Here is a 19,811-nt window from a genome sequence, read left to right as displayed (position 1 = left end):
TACTCATATAAATAAAATAAATTTTTAAAAAAGCTCGATTTGAATATAATTAGAATCTAAAAGGTGCCCTATTCAATGCAAATATTTTGATGAATTTGGACATATGACTATACCTGCCAAAACTTGACTATACTGAGGCACTGATTTCCTTGTTTCCTTGTGTGCTTCCCTTCCCCTCTGTGTACTTAATATCAGATCTAACATTTAAGCTTATCAAAACGCACACTACAGGAATGATGCTGTAATCAATCCTCTAACATTGCTTTCTCTTACAAAACTAAAAGATTTCCAAATACCAAACTTAAAATCCTGACACAATATAATATTTCCCTCTAATGAAAATTTCTTGAAAAGAAATTAATACTCCAAAACCATGACAAGAGGCTTCTGTGAGAAACTGGTCTCTTTTCTCTAAGAAGAATAACCGACATAGCTACATTTGGAGAGAGACATTCATAACCATCAGTTATGATCTGTTACTTGTGGATCCTTGGCTGTATAGTGACCAATAGGGGAGAGTTCGGTGAGAGGCTAGTCATTTCTCGGCATCTTGGCTTGGTTTTAAGCACTGAGCCATATCAGAAAGTCTAGATTTGTTCTTTAAATTAGCATCCCATTATCATGTTTTCTGGCAGACACTGTACAGACTGCAAATGGAATTGGACTTGGATTTCAACAAGAAATTAAAACAGTGACAGTTCAGACAGTAAGCACTAATCTCTGGTGTTCGTAGCTCCAGTGTAATGTGAATTATTTTAAACTGAGGGGACAGAGAAAGGCAGGGAGTCATTTGGTTTTTGAGATGCTTTGAATGGAAGTCACAGGAAAGCCGACACCAATTCAATGGTAATATTCAATCATGATGGAGAATTTTATATTTTCAGGTTCTAATTGTTAGTGTCTCCTTAACTTTATGAAGATTTGCTCAAACTGGGTTCTATTAAGATTTTGATGCTCCAATTCATGATGAACTTGTAGACCCCCTGGACCACTTTCCTTAAAAAATTAAACGTAAAGGCAATTCAACCCACAAGACAACACTGAATGCTTATTCTGTAAAATACCAATGACCACATTTTTTTTTTATTAACTTGAGTATTTCTTATATACATTTCGAGTGTTATTCCCTTTCCCGGTTTCCGGGCAAACACCCCCCTCCCCCCTCCCCTTCCTTATGGGTGTTCCCCTCCCAACCCTCCCCCCATTGCCGCCCTCCCCCCATAGACTAGTTCACTGGGGGTTCAGTCTTAGCAGGACCCAGGGCTTCCCCTTCCACTGGTGCTCTTACTAGGATATTCATTGCTACCTATGGGGTCAGAGTCCAGGGTCAGTCCATGTATAGTCTTTAGGTAGTGGCTTAGTCCCTGGAAGCTCTGGTTGCTTGGCATTGTTGTTCATATGGGGTCTCGAGCCCCTTCAAGCTCTTCCAGTTCTTTCTCTGATTCCTTCAACGGGGGACCTATTCTCAGTCCAATGACCACATTTTAAGATGTCTTAAGTTTTGCTTTGGAACTTCAGAATTGCTGGTTCCCTGGGTACATGATTGCTCTGGTCAGTAGATCGTGAAGCATTGCGTCCTGGACATCACAAACTCAAGCGGCTATCCATCCCACTACTTTTAAGAGTACTCAAAAACGGGGTGGAAGTCGCCCATCTACTTAACTCAGAAGGCCTGCCTTGGCTTCCACCACTACTTCCTAAATAGAAGCAAATGAGTTGGTAATCACTGTAGGCAAGCTGTGCTCAAGCCTATAAAAGCAGTTTTATTTTTAAATGCATTATGGCACATGAAAGAAAACCTTTAGGATGGGAAAAGCAAATCAATTACAAAAATCTTCCTGTGGTTAAAGTCATTACACAGCGCCACTGTGTTTTCAAAACAGTTCAAAATCTTTAGCAGGAGTTACAAGGCTCCAAAACTTCCTGCCGCCGAGACCTATTGGCTGATTTCTCGTCCGTCCTATCCCAGTGTTACAGTTAGAGCGCTAAAGGTTCTCAGTATAATGAACTATTTTCCAGAAATACTTCCTAGGCATATCCTCAACCTTGACTAGCAGTGTACAGTAAAAGCATGTAAGTAATCTAAAGATTTCTGAGAGCCACAGTGACATACAAAGAAATGGAAAATAGTAGTCGTAAAACATACTATTGATCTCAAAATAGCTAAAATATCATATGACTCATGATTGATGCAAAAGCACTTGGAACTTTCCCACTGTTTTTTGTACTAAGTTTTCAAAATCCATTCACATACTCCAACTTAATCCTATGTAATTTATTTAGGGTGCCATCTTGGACATAGAAATTGCTTAAAAAAAAAAAAAACCTTTGCCTTCCCCACCTTTAAAATTTTGATGACTTTCAACTTTGCCATGTTTGTTCTTCCTCACCCGCAAATCTGGATGACCACTTCTAACCATGTCCCTTAGATGTACCTTGTGTCATGCTACTAATCACATTGTATTTCCAGCTTCTCCATCTTTATCTCCCAGATGATTTTAAGCTCTTTAGATTCGGGTACCAGGTCTTACCTAAATTTACAGCTCAAGCACCTGGAGTCACTTGTCACAAGATTCTAAGACTTCATGTGTGTTCGACAGAAACAGCATATAGCTTTCCAAGTGGGGATTTACAAATCACTGTGTTAGTAAACTCTTTCTCTTCCCTAGGCTTTTATTCAAATGCCTTTTCAAATCTAAATAAATAGTAATGCCAAAAATCTTACCAGTACCTAGTACTTAATGCATAATGCTTTCATATGGCCAAATTGACATTTGGATTACTCCAAGTCCTCATTCAAAGGGTAGTGAAAAAACTGTCTTGGTCAAAGAATTAAATCAACATTTGAGAGACAAAAGTATGAAATGATTTTAGAGACAGTTAAGACAGCAAAAGCTGTCTATCTCCCCATCGTTATTCTAATTAGGCTTCTAGATTTAAATTATTTTGGTAGGCATAAAGTAAATACATGTCATTTATCTGCATATTTTTGATTAAAACTTTCATCTGGCTTTGATTAGAACTGCACGGCATTTTGCCCAAATGAGCACATACCCCATATTTAAGGGAAAAAAGGTCAAGAACTTTATATGATATGAATTTACAGACAGTAAATGCATGAATTGGCAAACACCATCAATTCATGGTCTCTCAATGTAGTTCTCTTTTGTAATGAGTAAGTGCAATGTTCCCTGTGAAGGCTTTGTAAACTGTACAGAATTCCTAATGTGAGTTATGATAATTGTTGGATAAGGCATTCATTAAATACAGTGGTATTAGTAAAGTGGAAGTCTTCATCTTCATTAGTCTTCCTATGTGAGAACTAATGACACTCTGGCAAATCTTAGCATCACAGCTTATTTGAAAGTCGAGAAAAAAAATGAGATAAAGTGTTATAATTTGCAGAATGCCTTTGATTCGGTCCTAGGTAGATCTGGAATTAAATGGCAGCACACACCCAGAACTTCAACCTAACCATTTAATTATTTCTTGCATCTGCTGCTTTCGATGTTTATGATTAACAAACCTCTCATTTAACCTTTCTTCTCTAGTTGGTGACTATTAGCTAAGACTTGATTTGACACCTTCAGTGATGTGTTTTATACAATGAATTTACCTTTTATATATATTACTGTTTTTCTTAATATTACAGGGACTCAGCTTTAATGGCTAGAACTTATTTCTTTAAAGCTTGGTTAGCTTATTTGCAAAACATGTCAAATGCTGCCTGGCACGGCAGTGGCAGTGACTTGGAGCAGCTAGCTCAGACAGGCAGCAGGTGCAATGAACCAAAACAGTGGCATATCTCATCGATTAGCCACAGCTCCCAGGAGCACTATGTTGGGAAAGACCCTAAGGCTCTGTGGGACCTTAGAGGGGCAGAGTTATGGGATTGATTAAGAATGTCTGCCATGGGCATGTGCTGGATTTTGACCATCTGAATGCCACAGTTTTTTGCTACCCACAGTCTATGATGGTTAGTAGTAGCAAGAGAAATCTGGATCCAGATTGCATATTAACAGCTAGTGAAGGACAGTGTTGGATTTTAGGGAACAAATACGTTCAACATAACCTGTACCTTCACTCATAAGCATCAATCAGCATTGCTCACGAGGCAGACGACTGTATCAATCCACCCTCCAGTCAGATGCTGGCCATCTGATTTTCTTAGCTAGACTTCCTCTAGGACTACCATGAGATGTGGAATCTCCTGATGCTTTGCTCAAAGAAAGAAGCAAGCATCAGGAAGCAGCTCAGAAAACACATGTTTTCCAACTCCTATCCAACCAAAGAAACCTTTTCTGTCTCCATTTTTCAGAATAAAACTTAGGAAAGCAAAATAACTTCATAACTCAACTGTAATGAGAAGTAGTAGTACTGACACCATTTTCATTTTCAAATAAGAAGGTCTTAAGACTATCATATTTTTAAAGCCAAAAAATCGAATATTTTCCATGTGAAGAAAACAGAAACTTTTAATTATTTTTAATCTAAAAAAAAATTCACAGAGGAAAAGAAAAGAAAACAAATTTGCTCCATGCTGCTTACAATTGCTTTCTGCTTCTGCCTCTCTCTCTGCTTGGCCCTTTCAGACTCCCGCTTCTCATACTCTCTGCGGTATTCGTCCCTCTTCAGCCTTTCGTGCTCATTGGCTTCATAGCTGTCATACCTGGGAAATACAACTTCATCATTAATTCAACCATCTCCATTTGCATGAATAAATACATCAGCATTCGGGAAGGGGAGAAAACGAGTTTGGGGTAACGTCTTGCCTGGTAAAGGGGGGGATGGGGAACAGAAGGAAAGGGGCAGACCTCATTACCTGGGCCTACGGCTGTAGGGTGACCTTGAACGTGATCTCACATACAAGGGAGAATTGCGATGTGTGCGGTGTCTGTAGTGGCTTGATTCATAGTAGTAACAGGATCTGGGAGAGAGGAGAATCAAAAGGACATTTGCAACCGCCTCTTAATGCAAGTTTACCGGGATCACTGAGCACCATTGGATCGCCTTTTCCTTCCTAGCAAGATCTTCAATGACAGCTTGTGGTCAGCTAGTCAGCCTGGAGACCAAGAAGTGAGCAACTCCTTCTACATGTCTATTACAGATGTTACCATGGCTCAAGGGAAGGGTACGCTGTCAGATTAATCGGTTCACTGGTCTCAACTTTTTGGGAACAGGGTCGCTTTTCAGACAGTGGAAAAGTAACACAAGCAAGTTTCTTACAAATGACTCTCTGTGTCCTGACTGGCCAAGGTAGAGTCCTCAGAGCTGAGTATGTGAGAGAAGATGGAGGGGAGGGGGATGTACAACCCTCGGTTTGTTACTGAAGCAGTTCCAGAAGAACAACCCTGAGGTTGGATATTTCTACAACTTCCGGGGAAAGACTTTAGAACTGGGAGGGGTTTGACAGCCTTACCTTGAAGAGGATCTACTGCCTGGGGACCTTGATCTTGACCTGGAATATGGTGATCGGGAACACGACCTGTGTCGAGAAAAGGATCTCGAACGAGAGCGCATCCTTTGGGGTCTTTGAGAAAATAAGGATTTCGGTGGTGACACTGAATCTCGACACGGAGAGTTAAAGGAAGAGCAAGAAGGCGACACATCGAACAATGAATAGGACTGCGTGCCATCCCAAGGGTAGCTCAGTTTATCATTTTCATCTTCACTGTCATCAAATAGGCCATCCATGGCTAGTCCTGAATTTATAAACACAGGTAGTTTGGAGAATTGTTCATTACTGAAGTTGCCATCCCGTAGTTCACTGGTCTTGTCTACTTTGTCGTCAAAAACAGCTTGACTGGGATGACCGAAGTGCTTGTTCAGCTCAGCTCGGATTTCCTGGTCTTGGAGCTGTTTTCTGGTGCTGCAAGGAGAGACCTGCTTGCTGGCCTCCAAAGTCTCTCTCAGGTAGCACTGGCTTGAATCTGTGGAAGAACAGATGTGCCCCTGCCAGTCACAGGAGGCATCTTTGAAGTCTAGTTGTCTAGAGTCTTGGAGCTCCTGTGATATGTTAATGAGTATATCCGTTTTGGAATTGACTGACTGACAGTAGTCATGATCACCAAACAGCCGTAGACTGGGCCGTTTAGTCTTCCTTTCCTCGTGTCCTCGGCTGAGCACTGAGGACTTGCTGAGTTGTGCGTATAACTCAGATTGCTCCGGCCCTTTCTTGGTGGAGTGGCTGCCTTGGGTACCAGAACACTCACTGTACCGGGCCCTCTTTGTTGGTGGTGGCACCACGGTCTTGCAAGAGGGCTTCAGCTTTGGCGAAGCCTTGAAAGGGTTATCTTGGTTGGCTTTATGAGGAGGAGTCGTGGGAGGAGTTAGGCCTATGACAAAAGAGAAACAAAGAGAAATGTGGAAGAAGAAAAAAAGAGAGAACAGAGATGGATAATGTTCTTCAAGGATGAACACATTTCCTAACTTTTCTACGATTTCAGACCATAGTTAAAACCGAGTGAAGAAAAAGGAAACTAAATCCATGACAACTCCTGAAAAATGGACTCTTTTCCTAGGCCTCTGTCACCCAGCAAAGATGGATAGACAATGGCAGGCGGCTGTGAAGGCTGTGATATTTTGTAGATCAAACATCTAGGCTAACAAATCCTGCTGCCTAGAAAACAGGAATGTGTCGCTCCCAGTTGCTTCGGAAGCAGGCGTCACCAACACTGGCATATTTAAGGCTGTTGCTGGGGTCACTTACAGCGATTCGATGTGTTGGAACTTGAAAATCATGAAACAGCCTTGGTGGCATTTGTCTGCAAAGAATGAGTGATGCAGGAAAAAAAATGTGGTCCAAGACTGTATCCATAGGGCAATATTGAAAATAATAATAATAAATAATGACAGCAAATTTTATTCACAGTGAAAATTATAAACATAGACATCTTTGAAATAAGTTCAGCAAAATAGGATGGCCCAGATGAACACAGGGAAACAGAGCCCCTCCACAACTTGAAAGCAATGAGTCTTTGTCTCCACAGTTCATTAACTTAGTAAACCATGGCTAATGTAGGTATAATACATTCTTGTAAGCATAACTAATACATTCTGTCTAAAATATGGTTCTGCAACAGAAAGCTAAGTGCAAAGTGGCTCTAAATATCATGGTGCCAGGGGACCATTTTATTTAGAGCACATTGTCACTGAGGGTGATGAGTTAGAAGGACTGAAACGAATCCAAGTTTCAGCAGCTAATTACATAAGGAACAAATAAAGGAAGACTGGGGTGTCTACGGGTTGGTGCCTTGTCTGCCTTACTACAGAAAATTCTAAAGGGTAGGATATTCTGAGACACAGTAGTTACCTCTAAGACTCACCCATGAATAACCTCTATTCATCCCATCCTGCCCAGGAAGAACCACTGTGAAGATCCACTGTCCAAGGAACTTTGAAGAAGGGCAGGCTACAGTTTAAATGGCTTTATTCTGACAAGGAAACATTTTAGTTTACAATAGATTTTTATACTTAGAAGGATGGGTGAAGGCTATTCAGAAAAAAAAAGGCTTCAAACAGGTTAACAAGCCTGGGGTGAGACTCAAGGCAACTGTTCATTTCAAGAGGGAAAAAATTCCTTCCTTGCTAGGAAAAAATAAATAAATATGTCAAGAACCAAGTAGGTCACCAAGAACCACATGAAATTTTGTTATAAAATATAAATTTTGTTCTTGTTCTACTTGATGATAAGGATGTGGAAGAAATTAACATTTTCTCTTTAAAAAGGTTTCGTGCCAATCTTTGGCAAGTTTTAGCTTGAGCTAATTATTTCAATGGAGAAAGGCAGAGAACTTTCAGGAAGACAAGACAGGCATGGTTGTTCTTCCTTTGGGCACACCTGAGTTGTACAGGAGCTGGCTTTGTCCATGTCCCCCCTCTGCCTCAGCAGAGAAATAGGTAACATTTGTCAGCGTGAAATGTCTGTGCCATTGAGGTGAATGTTCTTTTTGTGCCCTTCTCCATTTCACAGGACTTGTTTCCAGACTAAGTTGTTCCTTTTTTTTGTTTGTTTGTTTATACTCTGCATTGTTCTGTTCTTGTGTTGAGATTTCTACCACAGGTTATCTTTGGTGAGCAAGGCAACACATTATAAAGCATTCATGCTCAAAAGAGACGATGTCAGGTTTTTGAACACTCCCCATTGGAGCCAGAGATGCTCACCAACTGACGATGCGGGACTGGGGAGATGACTCAGCTGTATAGTTCCTACCGCAAACATAAAGACTCTCCCCCTCCCCTTGCTGTACTCAGCAGCCAGGTAGAAAGTCTGCTGTGCCACAATGGAATCTAGGTGTTGGTTGTCAGAGTCAAATTCATGAAGCTCATTGCGTAGAAAGCTTCACCAAATCCACGAGATCAGGTTCAGGGAGAGACTTTGTCTCAAAATCAATCAATCAATCAATCAAGGCCAAGAGTGACTGAGTAAAGCCATCTGATTCTAAAACTCTGGCTTCCACATGCACCTACTTCAGTGTGCACTACACATGCACATGTCAACATGTCAACACTAACAACTCCACACATCTCTCTCTCTCTCTCTCTCTCTCTCTCTCTCTCTCTCTCTCTCTCTCTCTCACACACACACACACACACACACAGAGATACACACATACACACATGTACACACTAACAATGAGTAAGCTGAATAAGTGCCTATAAGTGCCAGTCAAACAGAAAGAAAGGAAGAAAGAAAGAGAGAGAGGGAGGGAGGGAGGAAGGGGAGGGGAGGGAAGGGAAGAAAGGAAGAAAGAAGGAAAGAAGAAAAAGTGACCCTTGACACCGCAGTGAATGAATGCCATTCAATACCCAGCAACCACCTGTATAAATCTTTTTTATAATCATTCGGTTTAGTGTAAGGTTTACTTTTCTAATGATTCCTGTTGGTGTTACTCACGTCCTGCGTGCTGCGTATTTCTGAATCTCTTTGTCTTTCGTTGTTCCTGTTTTTAACAAGAAGCATGTCACGCATGTCACTTTTCTCCACAGGGGTCGTGAGTACTTTGTAGGATGCTGTGTGGACGTAATCGTCTTACAGGTTATTTTGCTCATTTTCATTTTTTTCCAGTTTCTCTCAGAGTACATAGCCTCACATGTCAGTGGCCTAAGAGTCACTTAGGAGGCTGGTTACACATTTTTAATGAGAAGGTTCCCAGACCACATAGTGAGAACCAAGGTCTTTGAACATCTGGCTAGCACCTGGCCTTTACTCCAAATATCTGTGTTTTGACTGACAGTCCAGATGTATAAAAAGAAACCCTGAACTTCAGAAATGCCAAATTAGGACACTATAAAAGAGAGACTAGGTCTAAAAATACCTTGTCTATCTAGGGATTTTAAATATAGAAATTCTTTTACTCTTGAACATCTGAAACCTTTGTCCCAGTATCTAAGCTAATTATTGTTTAAATAAATGGTTTTCCAATTGTTCTTGACTGTCCTGGTCCTGTGATTGTACTTTATTTCTGTTAAAGACTAAGCTTTTTCATGGTCTCCCCAGAGGAGAACCTCTTGCCACTGAATAGAGATCCATAGGGCACCTACTATGTGCTGGATGCTACATGAGTTGCTGGTACTTTAAAGACTCTACCCCCAGGGACATCACAGTTCCTTTTAATAATGAGGTCATTTTTCCAATTTTAAAATAATTATGTTTTTTTGTTGAAGATATGCTTAAAATGGATGGAAATACTCTGGGGAAAAGCAACTGTGTGCTGTGGGTGGACCCCAGGGCTGTGGAATTCTGCTCACATCACCTGCTACATCAAATTCTACTTGCCCATCAGACCAAAACAGTTCACTGTTGATGCATGGGAGAGTGGGGGAAAGATCTCAGATAAGTTGCTATTTTCTTTATATTCTTTACCAAAACCCCCATAATCAGAAACTATCTCTACATGAGATTGAGAAATCTCATGGATGACAGACTTTGTATCACTCAGTGCTTAATTGAAAATCTATTTCCAGATAGAATGGGGACCTAAGGCAAACTAAAGCAAAACAAAAGCACAAAGAACATTCTTTTTTCTTTTAGTGTTGTGTCAAACTTTTAAGCATCGCTGATGGGACAGGTTACCCCTCTTGGCCCTGGAATCAGCTATATTTCTCTAACCTGACTTGCTCTGCCCACAGTTTCTTCCCCTGTGGTTCGGGGGAGGTCAACATTCAATTCTTTAATGCTCAATTCCTTTCTCATCCTTCCACTAATGGCTGGACTCTCAATTTCATGCCACAAGCCTAAATCAACAGTGCTAATGCCTCCCATAACCTCTGGCTCCTTTCCTGCGTGTTGATTTTTCTGGGGAATGTGTACATTTTAGTGTTGACAGTACAAGGTATATTCCATGCTCTCTCTTGAACTTAGCAGGTTTTGACAGATTTATGTGAGGACAGATGGCCATTACAGGCTGAAGGCTGACAAGAGGCAGTTCAGAGCATTGTTAAGACACTTGCACAAACTCTCAGCAGTACAGCTCCGTGCAGAATGTAATTCAGACTATAGCTTTTTTATTGCTGCCTATTTTCTTTTGTCAAAAGAGCCTGCTGTGCGGAGCAACAAATGGCTGCTATTACCCAGAATGTAATGGGTGTCAGACAAATCACGTAACACAAACAATCAAGAGTATGTAGGTCATATTTCAACAGAGCACAACCTTAGCAATATTTATGATTACTGCATTGAAATGTGCTCTATAATAAACAAGTACCTCTACATCACTCACACTCCCTCACACTTCTGCACAGCCGATCTGGGAGAAGTGGCACACACTCTACAAGTCATCGTTTTAAACAGCCCTTTTAGTTAAAGAAAAAAGTCAGAGACAAGTTTTGTTTAGATTTGTTTTGTTTTGTTTTTCATTATGTGTCATGAAGTGATTTTCTTGAGAAGCTCTCTTTGGAGTGCGTTTGTTTCATTGGACGACTCCAATAAATACTGAAGCCTCTGAACAGTTTTTTGAGCACTAATAGCCACCTATATTTTTGCAGGACCTTATTCATTCTCATTCTCTCTCTCTCTCTCTCTCTCTCTCTCTCTCTCTCTCTCTCTTTCTTTCTTTCTTTCTCTCCCCCCCCCTTCTCCCTCTCTGTGTTTGTGTATCTGTGTGTACAGTTTATAATTTGTCTCAGAATCTTCTGCTAACTCTGAAGTTTTCTTCCAAGTTAATTTAGCAGGATTTTGCTTTGTCCGTATGACAATTTAGGGTCTGAAGGAAAAATAGTGAGGGGTTCAGTTAGCTTAGAAGTTGACCAAGGAGGAAAGGTAGGTCAAAGACAAGCAGGCCTTGTCTTTCTCCTGTACCTAAGAGCTTCAGAACTTGGAGAGCATGTCAAGAAAGCGAAGAAATGGCTGATACAGTGGGATAGTAGCTACTGTTACAATAGGTGCTAAATTGTTTGATCCTGGTTCCTACAATGTCCTCTGCCCTTTGCACTGTTCCCAAGAGTAATTCATGCAACACGAAATTCCATCCACTAAAGTGTTAACACTTGGCACAGTAAGGACTCCTTTGCATTGTCCTGGTTCTGTCTGCCTGGCATCCATCCACACTGGTGAGGAATTCCCAGCCTGATGTCATGAATTGTTTTGCATATCATGCCTACTCATTAGGAAGTGTATTGACTTAGCAGACAATCAAGACTTTCCTACAAAATGCACCAAATGCCACAGTTTTCACTTGTAGAATTCCAAGTGGAAGTTATTATTGATTGACTCTTAATTACTATCCCACAGATCTGGTGCTGGGAACCTGGAATTTTTGTTATCTACTACAAAGCCCAAAGTTGATATGTGGTTGGAAGTTCCTTTGTTATCTTTGGCTAAAATAGGCAATGGGATGCTATCATTTCCAGAAAAGAAAACAGAAGAAGAAAGCATAAGCATTACGGACTCCTGGCTGAGATGAATGAGGCTGAAAATAGAGGAGAAAGGATAGCATTCCTGACAGGCAAGAGTTGCCAAACTCTACACTGGGCTCCAGAGAAAATTTGCTGGGTCTCCCTTCCATGGATTCTTCCTAAATAGGAATGGATTAGATACCCCTCCAACGTCAGTTTCTACTTTCCTTTTTAAATGTTACATTTATTGTTATTATTGTTGTTGTTGATGTTGTAATTAACTTATGGATGTGTGTGGTAGCACATGGCTTTGTGCATATAAGTACATGTGTATGTGCATCAATAGGTGTGTGTGTGTGTGTGTGTGTGTGTGTGTGTGTGTGTGTGTGTGTGTGTGTGTATGCTTCCTATTATGGAGGTCAGAGAACAAGCCACAGAAGTTGGTTTGTTCCCTCTACCATGGGCAACAATTCAGATTGTCAAGCTTAGCAACAAGTGAATTAACCATTGATCCATCTCAGTGGTTCACTTCCCAATTTTCTAAAGCTGTTTTTGTCTTTTCCTGGAAAACTACTGGTTGCTGTTTAAAGTTTACGTTTGTCTCTTTTTCTCAAAGCACATCAAATGCAGAAGAAATACCTACCAGGAGGACAAGCTGCATGGACTAACCAATGTTCCTTTTAGAAAAATAAAGATTCCTCTCTTAAATGAGAAATTTAAAATAGGAGAAATTAGAAATTAATTGGTTCATATGTACTTGTTTTAATCACAAGTTCACTAAAGTGCACTTTGAATGATTAGTTATTTCAACCAAGGGAAAATACTGAGTTAAAGATAAATGACATCATAAAATGCAGATGGAGGGCCCAGCCTCAAAATAGGACATCTACAACAGGACTGCTGGATCTCCCATCCATGGATTCTTCCTACATAGGAATGGATTATAAACCCTTCCAAAGTCAGTTTGTACATTCCTTTTTTTAAAAAAATTACATTTACTGTTGATATTGTTGCTTATTGTTGTTATTAATTTATGTATGTGTGTGATAGCACATGGGTGTGTGCATATGGGACCATCACAGAAGAAGGGGCACAAAGATTGTAAGAACCAGAAGACCAGGATGACTTTTTCAGGATAGTATCATACAGATATGGCATGAATGAATCCACAAACTCAAAACAATATGGTTGTCTGCACAAGACCTGAATAGATTACACCAGTCACCATGGACAGTGGAGTTTCACAAGGTGCTATCTATAAAATCAGGCAGTGGATAGCTGCTGAGGAAAGTTGATCCAGTTGTTTTTGTTTCTTCTTCCTCTTCCTCTTCTTCTTCTTCCTCTTCTTCTTCTTCTTCTTCTTCTTCTTCTTCTTCTTCTTCTTCTTCTTCTTCTTCTTTTTCTCCTTCCTCTTCTTCTTTTTCTCCTCCTCCTCCTCCTTCTTTATTTTTCAAAGATGAAACCTGAAACCTAAGTGGTTAACTCTAAATAATAAACACTAATTGCACTGTGTGTGTGAGTGTGTGCCTAGTGTATCTCTGCCTGTACATGTTTGTGTGTGTGTGTGTGTGTGTGTGCATGTGTGTATAATATATGACAAAAAACAATTATAGAAAAAGAGAAAAATAATTTGAGATGGGTGGTTTTGGGAGGAGTTGAGATGGAAATAATGCAAATACATTGTACTCATTTATGAAATCCTCAGACAATATAATAACAAAGAAATTAACTGCACATCCACCCCACTTAAAACAACGTACTCAAAGATATGTGATCGGAAGGAAATGTGCGAAGAACCCAGTAGTCCAAGAGTGAAAAGACAGCTGATTATTTTGTTCTGTTCATCAGTTATAAAACAGCTCCATTGCTTTCCAATGCTTATAGTTGTAACCAAAACATGTATGCATATACATAAAATTGGGGACCAATTACTTCGGTTCCTAAGAAACCAGTTACATGCTACTTGAATAAGCATGTAGATCAAGCCTTCCTGTCTTGTGTTTCAAACCATCACCTGGTTAGGCTGACATTGCCTTGCCATTTCCAGTTCAGATATAAAATCCTGTTGGTAGTGTGTGAAAATCTCCATATGCAATAGATTTAAATGCCTTCTGCCACAAGAACATTCTCCTTTCTCTCATCTTGCTTTACTAACAACAGCTATTTTGAAATCAAATTAGTTTTTACACCTGTAAAAGAGAAGAGTTTTTCTTATCATCCACAATGAGCTAGCTTAGGACAATCACAAGGAAGTCAGAGCAGCTGGTAATACCTAATAAAACAAACTCCCTATCTCATCCCTCCTGCCTCCCAAAGATGCTACAGATGGGGCACCCACATTATTCTGGAGGTCTTAGAATTCTGTTGAGTCTTTACATTTCCACTTAAGTGTTTGAGGAAATTCGCTAAAAATTGTTTTTAGAGTAAAGTAAAGAAGTCACTAGGAGGGTGCACCCAGCAGTTTCATTACCTTCTCTGTCTCAACCAAACAGAATAAGCATGTAGATCAAAGATCAACATATCAACTGTACGGATGATGTTTCCACTCCATTCACCCCCTGCTGCACCTGTGGCAGACATCACTAATTGATCATGACATTCCCACTGAGTACAAATTTGGCCTTAGAAATCTTTCCCAACACAGTGCTTCTGGCAGCCAATACCAATCAATGGCACTTGGCAAGGGGAAAGAAAACTATTTAACATAACAGATGCCAAGTACTATCTTTAAAATTCAGAAAAGAAATCCACAGACAGAGCTGCTTTGAACTCAGAGTTCATCAGGAAGCTGCTGTCAACATGTAGCTGTTTCCTAGACAATGGAATGGGCAGAGAGTCAAAAAGATATTATGCTTCAACTGCCAGTAAAGAATCACTAGAATTGGTGGCTGCAGAATCTGAAAGTCCTGGTGCTTATACCTCCATTTTCTAAATCCTACACCTGTACCAAAAGCAGTATTTATCCAATGTTTACTAGAGTAGGAGGGGTTGAGTGTGCTCCATGAAGCAAAACAGGAAACGCCACATGTGAAATTACCAAAGTGGCCACAGCAGAGAGAACAGCAATGCTAGAGACAGACAAGACTTGAAAACTTGAGAAGCAAGTTGAGGTGACCTCACTAGAGATGCATATGAACACTACACTGGCTGGCATACTCAGTCTCAGCTAACACGCACAAAGACTCAGTCACCGATTTGAACTTGAGTTTGTCTAATATCAAAGCCAGGTTTTGCATAGCTTCACTAAGATATGCTGCCTTTTTAACTCTAATAGTGTGCTTTAATTTTTATCTCTACTGTTTAAACTCAAGTTGAATTACCTGCAGTTGCCATTATTATTGTAGGGCACACATGGTTAAGTACTATAAATATTGTATTTCTACTTGTAATTTGTTACTTGGAGTCCAAAAGTAGTCTCATTTAGTACTTAGGAACATAACCTTAAAACTGCAGAATAACTAAGGACACAGAAGAGTCATGACAATCGAGAGGTAGAAAGGAAGAGGTGTGGGCTTCTTCTTTAATCTCTTGCTGGTTTCATCAATGATAAACTTACGTTGTCATCTGACCACCCCTTTGGCTCTGCCTCCTCGCTTCTCTCCCTCCATCCTCTTCCAAACAACACTGTAAATATTCCCCTTCTTGAAGACTCACCAAGTTAACTGAGTCTACTCAAAGTTTCCTTCCCATGGATCACTATGTTGTTCACTAGAGTAAGGGAGCTGCTGTGGTACTCATTCCTACCCCTGTCAGCCTTCAAAGATCTAAATCTTCTGTGCAAACACTTCCTTGAACTGGGAAGAGATGTCACAGGAGTTCTCTAATGACTCCTTGTCTCTTCTGTGGTTCCTAATGCCCAATGTTTGCCATTAAGCAGTACATTCTAGAGAAGATTACGAAGCGGTAATGATGGGCATCTCTCACTGAATAGGATTCCGTCCATACCCCAAATAGTGAATGCCACTGTAAAATTCTTCCTTCCACCCAATCTCCTCCTTTATAAAGGACAAGACTTTATTCCCCACACCTTCCAGCTCTTTCGTGTGTCTTCTCATCTCAGTACTCTCTATTATGTAATGTAATCGTGCCTCACCTAACTTCCCTACATAGTTGCTGACATCTTGCATAGCAAACTAAGAACACCCTTTAGGTGCATCTTTTTTAAAGATGCCAAAATATTATGTGTAGATCAGCCGTTTTCCTTTTGTGCCACTTATCATGAACACTCTTTTCTCAATCATCTATTAAAAGACATCTCAAACTTTATAACAGTTACTTAACACTTCCTATGGTCCGATCCCATTCTCAGCACTAGACCTGGAATTATTTCTGTGCTTCAGACTGATTGTATTCTCACCAAGACTTCACATATTGCCAAGAATGAACAGAGAGAAAAACAACCCTGGGAAATAGGTTTCCATTGTACCAAATAATCTTTCAAGTACAAAGAATGAAGGATTTTAATTAATAATATGAGAGGGAAATCCCTGACATTATAGAAATAAATGTACTATATACAAGCATGTCTAGGATTCATAAAATAATTTCTATCTGCCTTTCCATAGAGTGGACTAAAATCTAAAACTCGTAAGTAAATTATTTAAAACTAAAAATTCCCCAAGGTTGGGGAGTGCGACTTGATGGTACGGTGCTTGCCTAGTAAGTTCAAGGACTTTCCTTCCTTGCAAATGCCACAGAAATAAAAAATAGGCATTGGAGAGATGACTCAGTGATTAAGGGCAGAAGACTTGGGCTCTGTTCCTAGTACCCCACCTTGTGGCTCATAATTGATTGTAACTCCAGTCCCAGAGAACCAATTCTCTCTTCTAGCCTGTGCTAGCATTGCATGAATATACTGCACAGGCATACATGTAAACAAAACATCCATCAAATAAAAATACAGAAATAAATAAAATCTAAAACAAACCCACATAAATAAATAAAAGAAGAAAACAAAATAAGTGTTTTATAATATAATAGCTTTAATGGAATAAACACAAGTTCCGTGATGTGTTCATATTTATAAATTAGAAAGACACCTTTGCATGAAGACATTCAATATCGACCTGGATGTAATGATGCATGGATGTCCCCTTGGCACTAGTGGGGCTATAAATAGAAATATCATTTTGCAAATCAATGTAGCAATGCATGTATCAGACTATCCTCAGATATTTAAGTGCTTACTTTTGGCATTAACTCCTATTAAAAATCTATTTTGAGAAAAACAGATTTAAAAACTTACGGATAAAGATTTCCTCACACTGCTATTTCAAAATAGTCACATTATAAAGCAACCTAAATATGTAAAATTACACATTTGAGCGAAAAAATTCTATTTACCTACTCAAATGAATATTATACATTACTGCTATATCCTGATAATAGACTTTAAGGCATTACAAAAACCAGCTTGTATTAGGTGAAAAATTAGGCTTTAAAATTATATAAGGACTCACTGCCATACATAATGATAAGAAACACATGCATATATCTGTAGGAAACAAAGCTGTGGCTACTTTAATTTGAGAACGATGAAGAATTACTCGTTTGGCTTATATCTGTGACATTTCTAACTATTTTACTCATAATAAATATTTATTTAATGGAAAATCAGACATTAGTACATAATTAGGGAATCTCTATTACCCTTTCAGGAATAGAGAGACTAACTCATAAGTTCTGGACACTTGGAGTTAACAGATCCCTTTCAGCAGGAATTGTATACAATTGTGTATCTTCTCAAACCTGCTACTATCTGTCAGCCCAGTGACTGGCATTAGGTAAGATGATAAAGTTTTATATAAATGAATGGTATGCAAATATAAAAATTTGTTCCTACTGAAAGACACAATTAATGTAAATTTCTAAAACAGATACTATCAAATATGTGTGTTATTTCATAGAACTCATAATGCACAAAAATTTTCCCCAAAATTTCACTCAGACTATTATTCCTCAAAAAAATCATGAAGTGGAGAACTTTATGATATCACTAGTGTGATTCATGTAAGAAAATTTAATGAATTGCTGGTCAGCACACTGACACTCAATGCCACGCTTTCCGCCTCCTAACAAAATTGTGATCTTTGAACAGGTATTCACATGTGTCAAGCAAAAGTAAAATGAAGAATTGTGTTTCAACTTTTCCAACAAACTCACTGATTATTTGTCTTTGCTGGTAAAATAAGGTCTCTCATGCAGATATGTGCATGCCAATGATTTTGCTATTAATATATATAAGTTATAATTAACTTAAGAGATCAAGAAAACAGCCTGAGAGATGGCTTATCAGCTACGAGCATGTATTGCTTCTCCAGAAGACCTGAGATCCATTCCCAGCACCCAGTTCTGGTAGCTCACAACCACCTGTACCTCCTGTTCTAATAGGATCTATTCTCTCTTCTGTACACCTTGGGCACTGCAGTCATGTGCACAAATCCACACTAATATGCACATAAGAGTATTTTCAAAAACTAAAAATAAAGTGTTATAAAAAGAAACAAAGTTGTGTATATGCTTACAAGTGAATGCACGCATGAATGTGTGTGTAAGCCTGTTTGTATATGTATGTGTATGTGCAATCTGCATACATACACTGTTTCTATGCCATGAAATTAACTACTCTATTGCCTGACCAAACCATGCAATCATGCAGTAGACCTTTGATAAGAAGGTAATTTAGCCAACTCAAGGTATGAAATTAAACTTTGCAACAATGACCGTGGTGCGTGTAGGCACCACAGTTCTGGTTGAAAGCATCTTGTCTAACTTACTCTTCCATAATCCTTATCAGCAATGGCCAGAGCCAAGAACTGTCTGGTTTAGACATCCTAAGACTCACTCTCTGGTGGATGTTAAGAGCCTGAACCTAAAGCACCATTTGCAGCCAACTCAGAAGTTGTATAGGAAACTTTAGATAGTCCAAGAGTTTGTCTTAACTCCTTTGACTTCATGGGACATGAGGACTAGACAGAAAAGTTCAAAGGTCTCAAAGGATGTCAAAGGATGAAGACAAAGGTTCTTGCTGGAAAATCTAAAATAACATTGTAGCTTGCTGAAAGGGCATATTTTCAATTTTCCCCTTTGCTGGAAAGATAAAAATACTATATTTATCTGTATATCATCTATCCAGCTACAACATATATATGTATGTATATGTGTGTACATATATATGTAGTAGCTGGATAGATGATATACAGATGTATATGATAGCATTATGCTGCTCCATGTGGCAAACAGTGAGAAAATCTTATACATAAAGTACTGATAATAAATCTGAATCCAAACAGTGCCTCTGTTCTCTGCCTTGGTGCCCTTTTACACATTATTTAATACCACTAACTCTTATTTTCTCATCTCAAAATTGAAAACAAAACAAAACCTACCCCTAGCCTCGTGAGGTCACTGTCAAATGGACTTAAACAATTTGGAAGTCAAGAACACTTACTGGGTGGGAAATTAAAGATGTTAATTAAGTTCAAAATACATTGCATAAAATTCTCAAGGAATTTATAAAAGATATTGTTAGATCAAATAATCAGAAATTGGAAAACAAGTTCAGTGTTCCTCCTCTTAATGTCTGGCTGTCTTAACCTAGAGTAGTGTTCTTTGAGACTCTGTGACAAAACTGTGTATGAGGAAGTCTGGACTCCTTATAGTAAGTACATGCTATCTCTTTAAAACGTTTTTCAATTCAAGGTTTCTTTTGTTTTTGGTTTTGAAGTAAGCAACTGAAGGCATAGGCAGGTATCTTCTTATCCAGTTCCACTTGTATTCACTTTCGGTTGATCCTTCCTAAAACACAGTCTAGCATTGAATATGTACTTCACAGAGAGACATTCTGACTGAAATAAAAGCTTACCTGCAGTTCCAGAGAGTTCCACACTTAAGGTTCGCTCAATAGTCTTGTTCTCAAATGGGGAACCCTTGGGGTCACTGGAAGATATGGCACATTTATAAAAACAAACTGAAAT

At 39.2% G+C, this 19,811-nt stretch overlaps 1 protein-coding gene across 11 annotated transcripts in view; it reads right to left on the bottom strand.

Annotated features, from left to right (window-relative positions):
• Ppargc1a (PPARG coactivator 1 alpha) overlaps positions 1-19,811 on the bottom strand; it is a 655,711-nt gene that overhangs the window by 14,504 nt on the left and 621,396 nt on the right. For all 11 annotated transcript variants that reach the window (XM_039092491.2, XM_063273670.1, XM_039092490.2 and 8 more), the window contains 4 exon segments: positions 19,700-19,773; positions 5,420-6,335; positions 4,823-4,927; positions 4,549-4,669 (listed from right to left, as the gene is read on the bottom strand). In XM_039092491.2, coding sequence (XP_038948419.1) covers positions 4,549-4,669; positions 4,823-4,927; positions 5,420-6,335; positions 19,700-19,773 — 1,216 coding nt within the window.

Source organism: Rattus norvegicus, chromosome 14 (genome assembly GCF_036323735.1).
Source record: "Rattus norvegicus strain BN/NHsdMcwi chromosome 14, GRCr8, whole genome shotgun sequence".
In the NCBI taxonomy this organism is placed as follows: Eukaryota; Metazoa; Chordata; class Mammalia; order Rodentia; family Muridae; genus Rattus; species Rattus norvegicus.
The sequence above is the reverse complement of the archived record's forward strand: the minus strand, read 5'-3'. Positions and strand labels throughout refer to the sequence as shown.